At 41.2% G+C, this 9,216-nt stretch overlaps 1 protein-coding gene across 1 annotated transcript in view; it reads right to left on the bottom strand.

Moving 5' to 3' along the window:
* The window catches only part of LOC115161950 (neurexin-3a-like), a 739,824-nt gene that overhangs the window by 709,415 nt on the left and 21,193 nt on the right, over positions 1–9,216 (bottom strand). The window contains exons 3-5 of the mRNA XM_029712804.1: positions 3,903–3,923; positions 3,051–3,080; positions 1,227–1,238 (exon numbers count right to left, since the gene is read on the bottom strand). Of these exons, the coding sequence (XP_029568664.1) occupies positions 1,227–1,238; positions 3,051–3,080; positions 3,903–3,923 (63 nt within the window). The remainder of the gene's footprint in view (positions 1–1,226; positions 1,239–3,050; positions 3,081–3,902; positions 3,924–9,216) is intronic.

The following is a 9,216-nucleotide window of genomic DNA, read 5'->3' as shown; positions in this document are numbered from 1 at the left end:
TATAGGAAATGTGATTTTGGTGGATGCTGACCTGGGTGGGTATCTAAATAGCTAGCCCTGTAATGCCGGGCTATGTACTTAGATTATTGCAAAATGTGCTTCATCCGAAAAGCTATTTTAAAATCGGACATATCGAGTGCATAGAGGGGTAATGTATCTATAATTCTTAAAATAATTGTTATGCTTTTTGTGAACGTTTATCGTGAGTAATTTAGCAAACTGTTAGTAAATTCACCGGAAGTTTGCGGTGGTTATGCTTTTTCTGAACGTCACATGCTAATGTAAAAAGCTGGTTTTTGATATAAATATGAACTTGATTGAACAGACATGCATGTATTGTATAACACAATGTCCTAGGTGTGTCATCTGATGAAGATTATAAAAGGTTAGTGCTGCATTTAGCTGTGGTTTGGGTTTATGTGACATGATATGCTAGCTTGAAAAATGGGTGTCTGATTTTTTCTGGCTGGGCACTCTGCTGACATAATCTAATGTTTTGCTTTTGTTGTAAAGCCTTTTTGAAATCGGACAGTGGGGTTAGATTAACGAGATTCTTGTCTTTAAATAGCTGTGAAATAGTCATATGTTTGAGAAATTGAAGTTATAGCATTTCTAACGATTCAAAATCGCGCCACTGGATTTCAGTGGCTGTTACGTAGGTGGGACGAGTTCGTCCCACATGTACTAGAGAGGTTAAAGACAGTGACACTGCGTTTTAATTGATAACGTGACAGCTGGGCATTTCTCTGCTTTCATGCTAATTTGATCCCTTGTGAATGTCCAGGGAGCTGTGGGCTATTACAGTAAAGTCGGTCAGAGCAGAACAGAGACAGCTAGCGCTTCACGTTCCTCTGGTTCATCAGTCTCTCACTGTAAAGCAGTCACTATGGTGTGAACATACAGGCTGGTTTGAAAACCAGGCAGGCAGCCATTCAGAGAGCCAGACACAGCCAGGAAGTGTCCCAGTGGGGTTCTCCCCAAGGCAGTCCCAATCCCAGACCATGACTAAATCTGTGTGTGTGTGTGTGTGTGTGTGTGTGTGTGTGTGTGCCAACACAATACTCCAGTGACAAACTAAAAATAGAACTCTCTCGCTCTCTCTCGCTCTCCCCCTCCTCTCTCTCACTCTCCCCCTTCCTCTCTCTCCCCTCCATGTCACTCTATATCCCTAACTTCTCTCTTAAACTAACCCTCTCTCTACCTCTCCCTGTCCTCTCCATCCTCACCCCTCTCTCTACCTCTCCCTGTCCTCTCCATCCTCACCCCTCTCTCTACCCCTCCCAGTCCTCTCCATCCTCACCCCTCTCTCTACCCCTCCCTGTCCTCTCCATCCTCACCCCTCTCTCTACCCCTACCTGTCCTCTATATCCTCACCCCTCTCTCTACCCTCCCTGTCCTCTATATCTCACAAGAGAAGTGGATTAAATCATACTGCAGCACCACGTCATACATAGTAGTCGTTATGGTCCGACACTACATTGTACTTCAGATATGAAAACAGACTGACCAAGAGCAGATTATCACATCCTAATCCACATAATTCACTTCAGAAAATGGAGGAGAAACTGGTAAAATGGGAAAACATCATTCCTGAACATCATTCAAATCTCTCCCAGCCTATAGTCATCAAACAGAGAGCCAGTCTTCCCAAAACCCAAACCCAGTCTGTAATTCAGTAATCCAGTACACAACATATCTACAGCTCCACTGCCTCCTTCACTCATTTAGACTCAGTCAGCCCTCTGTCTGTTTTACAACTTTAAATGAACGTTCATTTAATTAACTTGCTTAATCCAAGCACCCTTGTTGAGCTTCCATTAGGCAGGAACCGATAAACACACAGACAGGCAAAGACAATACAGCAACTCACTGCATTACACCAGGGGAATGTCTCACTTTAGACTCCAGACCGTTGTTAACACACACATCAATGTTTTAGACAAAAGCGTGAAAACACTTTGCCCTGTTTTAACACACAGAGAAACACATACGGTATTTGACATGACACTCACTCAATCTAGCCCAAGGTTTCTTAAAGAGAGGATGAAGAAAGACTGATCTGTACCTTTGCTTTTAGCTAGGGGAGGAGGAGAGAAGAGGTCGTGTATCCACAGTGGAGGAAGAGGAGGAAGAGGAGGAGAGAAAACCAACAGTGAATAGTTTGACGTGGAAGAGTGCTCGATGAGTACAAAACATACATTCATATATTAATAAAATCAACACACAGTAGCAACTTGGCAGTGTAGTATAATCAGACCACACTACAGACCACACAGTCCTTCACACAGTACACACACACACACATATACACATCATGCTGTACACTAGGTTTATGATAAAGTCTGCATGTGGAAAAACAAATATTTCAGTCAGTTTGCACCTTAGATGTCAAATTCCTCATCTTTTGATATTGTTAATGTAACACTGTAACATGATGAAACACTGTAACGCTGATGTAACATTGATGTAACATTGATGTACTGCAACACTGTAACATTGATGTAACACTGTAACATTGATGTAACACTGTAACATTGATGTAACATTGATGTAACACTGTAACGTTGATGTAACATTGATGTACTGTAACACTGTAACATTGATGTAACATTGATGTACTGTAACACTGTAACATTGATGTAACATTGATGCACTGTAACATTGATGTACTGTAACACTGTAACATTGATGTACTGTAACATTGTAACATTGATGTAACATTGATGTACTCTAACACTGTAACATTGATGTAACATTGATGTACTGTAACACTGTAACATTGATGGAACATTGATGTACTGTAACACTGTAACATTGATGGAACATTGATGTTACGCCGTAACATTGATGGAACATTGACGTAACACTAACATTGCTGTAACATTGATGGAACATTGATGTAACACTAACATTGATGTAACACTAACATTGATGGAACATATAGAGGAACATTTGCATTTGTCATCTGAAGAGAACATCTTCGAAACATCACAAAAAACACACAACCACGCTGAAACAAATGATGGTGAGAAAAGAAGAGAGAGGCCTACCTTGCTCCGCCATCATCATATGTGAAAATCCTTTAGGGAACGATTGAATGAGAGAAAGATAGAGGAAAGAGAAAACACTTCAGAACCTATTTTTCAAAACGCTGTAGGTACAGTATTGTGATGGCCCATATTTTCCCATGAGAGAAAGTATAGCATTTATTTAACCTGGCAAGTCAGTTAAGAACAAATTCTTATTTACAATGACAGTCTACCCCAGCCAAACCCTATCCCGGACGACGCTGGGCCAATTGTGCACCGCCCTATGGGACTCCCAAACACAGCCGATTGTGATACAGCCTGGAATCAAACCAGGGTCTGTGGTGAGATTCAGTGCCTTAGATCTCTACACCACTCGGGAGCCCTGACAGACAAACAAGCTTCCCACAGCTTATGTAGCATTCTGAAATAGCTGAACTTAAGAAGTAGCTATGTAGCAGGACAGACACATCTTTGTAGGTGTACTTAGGTTATAACAACACGACTGCCAAAAACACACAAAAAACTATCTTCCATCCTAAAATTAGTACCATGTACAGATATATGTAGGATCTTCGTTTGATTGACAACTTTCCTGCAATGCAGGAAAAAAAAAATGTCTAGTGTATTAGAGATTTAAAAAGGGTTCTGAAGTTTGTAAGTTTCACTTAAATATTTCAGACTTCATTTATCAACCCATACAAAAATGTCCATTAATAATAATCCATAAAATAATTCACATGTCCTGTTTCTCCGGGATAATTTTCCTGCTGTAGCAAACTGGCTCAAATTAAGATCCTACATTTGTATATAACAAGTGTTCAATGATTTTTACTTATATTTCTAAGAGGAGATGGTTTTCCTCTGAAAAGTTACCTGGAATATTGTCGTTGACCTCTGGAAGAAGAAGCAAAAGAACAAAGAAGAAAAGAAAGAGTTGCATCATTAGAATCCCTCTTATTACATTGGCATGGAGTCTATCATGTACACCTAACACACCTGACACACCTGACACCTAACACACCTGACACCTAACACACCTGAAACCTAACACACCTGACACTTAACACACTTGACACCTAACACACCTGAAACCTAACACACCTGAAACCTAACACACCTGACACTTAACACACCTGACACTTAACACACCTGACACTTGACACACCTGACACACCTGAAACCTAACACACCTGACACCTGACACACCTGAAACCTAACACACCTGACACACCTGACACCTAACACACCTGACACCTAACACACCTGACACCTAACACACCTGACACTTAACACACTTGACACCTAACACACCTGAAACCTAACACACCTGAAACCTAACACACCTGACACTTAACACACCTGACACTTAACACACCTGACACTTGACACACCTGACACCTGACACACCTGAAACCTAACACACCTGACACACCTGACACACCTGAAACCTAACACACCTGACACACCTGACACCTAACACACCTGACACCTAACACACCTGACACCTAACACACCTGACACTTAACACACTTGACACCTAACACACCTGAAACCTAACACACCTGAAACCTAACACACCTGAAACTTAACACACCTGACACTTAACACACCTGACACTTGACACACCTGACACCTGACACACCTGAAACCTAACACACCTGACACACCTGACTCCTAACACACCTGACACACCTGAAACCTAACACACCTGACACCTAACACACCTGAAACCTAACACACCTGACACCTAACGCACCTGACACACCTGAAACCTAACACACCTGACACCTAACACACCTGACACCTAACACACCTGACACCTGACACACCTGAAACCTAACACACCTGACACACCTGAAACCTAACACACCTGACACCTAACACACCTGACACTTGACACACCTGACACCTAACACACCTGACACCTAACCTACCTGACACCTAACACACCTGACACACCTGAAACCTAACACACCTGACACCTAACGCACCTGACACACCTGAAACCTAACACACCTGACACCTAACACACCTGACACCTAACACACCTGACACCTGACACACCTGAAACCTAACACACCTGACACACCTGAAACCTAACACACCTGACACCTAACACACCTGACACTTGACACACCTGACACCTAACACACCTGACACCTAACCTACCTGACACCTAACACACCTGACACACCTGAAACCTAACACACCTGACACCTAACCCACCTGAAACCTAACACACCTGAAACCTAACACACCTGACACCTAACACACCTGACACCTAACACACCTGACACACCTGAAACCTAACACACCTGACACACCTGAAACCTAACACACCTGACACCTAACACACCTGAAACCTAACACACCTGACACCTGACAATGTCCTGTTCATGGATATAGTGAGTGTATGTTACAGTAAAATATATTACATTGGAGGGAATATATTGTTGCAAGAGAGAACATCACTGTCATCATCTCATCTGTCCCATCCAGTGAAAGGGGATCAGATCGCCAGAACACCCCTTTGACCCCAAAATACATTCAGAAAAACATTGAGGAATTATGGTACCTTATTTCCACTTCAGTGACACTTACAGGTAAACAAACACACACACACACACACACACACAGCTGGGACATAAATCTAAGCTAGCAGAAGCACCAGATCCCTGTAAGCAGGTGGTGAATTTATGATGAAGGCGTGTGAGCAGTAGTGGAGGGGAGAGAAGAGCTATTAATCCTCTCTGTCCCAGACCTTTGGTTGTCTCTCTCTCTGCAGACACAAACTCACCAAACAGACAACTTTCCTGTTCATTAGAAGACCTCGTACTTAGGAAGGTTCAACATTAAAACACTTCTGTTCATGTCATGATAAACCTTTGACTTGTATCTAATGCCAGGAGCTTTTTTTTTTTCATCTCCCATCTTGTCTTATTGGTTTCTAAAAAGCTGAGAGAACTCTCACACAGGCTGAGGTTTAGAGCTTGGGAATTGGGTTGGGCATGGGATGGCACCCTGGGACTAGACCTAGACTGTTCATTAAAGCAGGGTTTCCAAACTCGGTCCTGTACAATTGTGGTCCCCAGGAACGAGTTTGGGGTCCCCAGGAACGAGTTTGGGAAACCATGCATTAAAGCATTGGGCCATCAGTACCAGGCCAGGGCTGAGACAAGACAACAGCAGTAAACAGAGACACACCATTAAACAGACCGACAAGACGTTTGTTTTTGGGGGAAAAATACAAATGCAGGGACAGTTCAAATTATTTCGCCATTTTTGATGCAGCGTCTTTTTCCATTGTTTTATGATTGAAAACCTTGACAATATAATAATGTGAAAACTATTAAGATGAAATGTTAGCTTTGGTTCTTTCCCACCAATCTGTCTCAGTGTAAGTCTGCTGATTAGCAAGACCACAAGCAGTGATTAAGAAAGGAAATGAACACCAGTCTAATTGAGTCGGTCTCCATTAAAGGCTTCAGAGATCTGTTAGAGATTAATTGAAATCATTTCACGATCCAAATATTAGATATGTATTAGAGATGTAGAGATTCAACTCAAATTATTTTTACCAGACAGACATTACTTATGTATTAGGTATTCATTTAGTCACCGAGCAAATTCCATCTGCCTGAACATAGGACAAGCTGTTCAAATAGCACACGTGTGCCTGCGTGCGTTTGTGCGTGTGCGTGTGTGTGTGTGCCTGCATGCGTACATGTGTTTGTGCGTGTTCAATGTAATCTCCTCTAAATCTCCTCTTCAGATGGGGTCCTCTAGTATTGTCTGGTGTCAATAGAGTGTTGAAGCCCACAATGTGACCTCCTGACCGTGGCATTCAAATGGCTCAGTCCCAGGAGAGGACACTGAGGAATTGAGGAATTAGCCAGATTAGCAAGAAGAAGGGTGTGTGGATGGTGTGATAATGTGGTGTGTGTGTGTGTGTGTCCCTCTTCATTTGTTTTTTATCTGACCTACTCTTAAAGTGACAGATTATTGCTATAGTTTTGTTTGATTTTTCCCACCAGTGGACACACACACACACACACACACGTGTCTAGTGAACAGGTCAGTGTAGACCTGTACACTAGACAATAGATTTGCGCTGAATGTTTTCTCTTCATTCTTCATTGAAGTATTACGTAGCAGTTACATGAACATTAGCCTCTACTAGGGCTGTGGTGGTCATGACATTTCATCTCCCGGTAATTGTCAAATTACTGTCCGTCTCACAGTAATTCACCGTTAATTAACAGATAAACACATTTAGCATCTCTTGGCTTCCACGCATTCCACACTGATGCAGACCTTTGGAACATCTACATTTAAAGAAAATCTAATAAACCCATTTAATATAGCCTACACCTTCACAATAAATCAATTATTTATTTTAGACAGGTCTAAAGAAACATGATAATGTGAAAAAGTAGTCTATTTTAGAACTGAATAGCGTACTCTGAGTTAGGTCCTGATGTGGCTATGACATATGGCTGTGGGCTACACTAGTTCATTTAGCAAAATTTCGCGGCATTATTTTTGAACAATTGAACAAAGCTGAATAAAAAAGAAAATATATTTTCTCCAAAGGATTTGAGGGTTGTGCACACATGCAGCTATTCTGTGTTGACCAGTTAACAAAGAAATAGGTACTCCTACATGCTTAACCTGTTAGGGTATAGGGGGCAGTATTGAGAATTTTTTGAAAAAATATGTGCCCATTTTTAACTGCCTCCTACACCTACCCAGTAACTACAATATGCATATACTTATTATATATGGATAGAAAACACCCTAAAGTTTCAAAAACTGTTTGAATGGTGTCTGTGAGTATAACAGAACTCATTTGGCAGGCAAAACCCTGAGACAGATTCTGACAGGAAGAAGATACCTGATGTGTTGAATTGACTTTGAGCCTATGCCATTGAAAAACAAAGGGGGTGAGGAATATTCTGGCACTTCCTATTGCTTCCACAAGATGTCCCCAGCCTTTACAAAGTGTTTTGAGTGTTCTACAGTGAGATCTGACCGAATAAGAGCCATGGAACGTGATGGTCCATTAGACATCTGGCGCGCGATTTGATGGTGGGTACTCTCATTCCGAAACGTTTTAAAAGAAAACCCAATGGTCCGCCTTGAATTTTATTCATGTTCTGGTTAAAAAAGGCCCTAATGATTTATGCGATACAACGTTTGACATGTTTGAACGAACGGAAATATATTTTTTCCGTTCTTGAAGTGAAGTGAAGTCCGGCTGGCTTAGATCATGCGCTACAACACAGAGTTTTTTCGACATAAATGATGAGCTTTTTTGAACAAAACTACATTCGTTATGGACCTGGGACTCTTTGGAAGTGACATCTGATGAAGAGAATCAAAGGTAATGGATTATTTATATAGTATTTTCGATTTTAGATTCCTCCAACATGGCGGTTAGTCTGTATCGCGATGCGTATTTTTCTGGCGCAGTGCTCAGATTATTGCAAAGTGTGATTTCCCAGTAAGGTTAATTTAAAATCTGACAAGTCCATTGCGTTCAAGAGATGTAAATCTATAATTCTTTGAATGACAATATAATATTTTAGCAATGTTTTCTAATATTAATTAATTATTTTGTTGTCATGACTTGACTGCCGGTATTGGAGGGAAACGATTTCCTGAACATCAACGCCATAGTAAAACACTGTTTTTAGATATAAATATGAACTTGATAGAACTAAAAATGCATGCATTGTCTAACATAATGTCCTAGGAGTGTCATCTGATGGAGATTGTAAAAGGTTAGTGCATAATTTTAGCTGATTGTATGGTTTTGGTGAAGCCTGTCTTTGAATCGACAATGCATTGCACACCGCTATTGTCAATGTACTCTCCTAACATAACCTAACTTTATGCTTTCCCCGTAAAACCTTTTTGAAATCGGTAAACGTGGTTAGATTAACTTCTTACATCTACACGTTCCGCTAGCGGAACGTCTGCTCCAATATCCAATGATGGGCGGGGCGCGAAATTCAAACTCCTCTAAATCCGAAAACTTACACTTTTCAAACATATGACTATGTTACAGCTATTTAAAGACAAGACTCTCCTTTATCTAACCAAACTGTCCGATTTCAAAAAGGCTTTACAGCGAAAGCAAAACATTAGATTATGTCAGCAGAGTACCCAGCCAGGAATAATCACA

The sequence above is a fragment of the Salmo trutta genome, chromosome 25 (assembly GCF_901001165.1).
Source record: "Salmo trutta chromosome 25, fSalTru1.1, whole genome shotgun sequence".
In the NCBI taxonomy this organism is placed as follows: domain Eukaryota; kingdom Metazoa; phylum Chordata; class Actinopteri; order Salmoniformes; family Salmonidae; genus Salmo; species Salmo trutta.
This window is presented reverse-complemented; position numbering and strand designations above follow the sequence as displayed.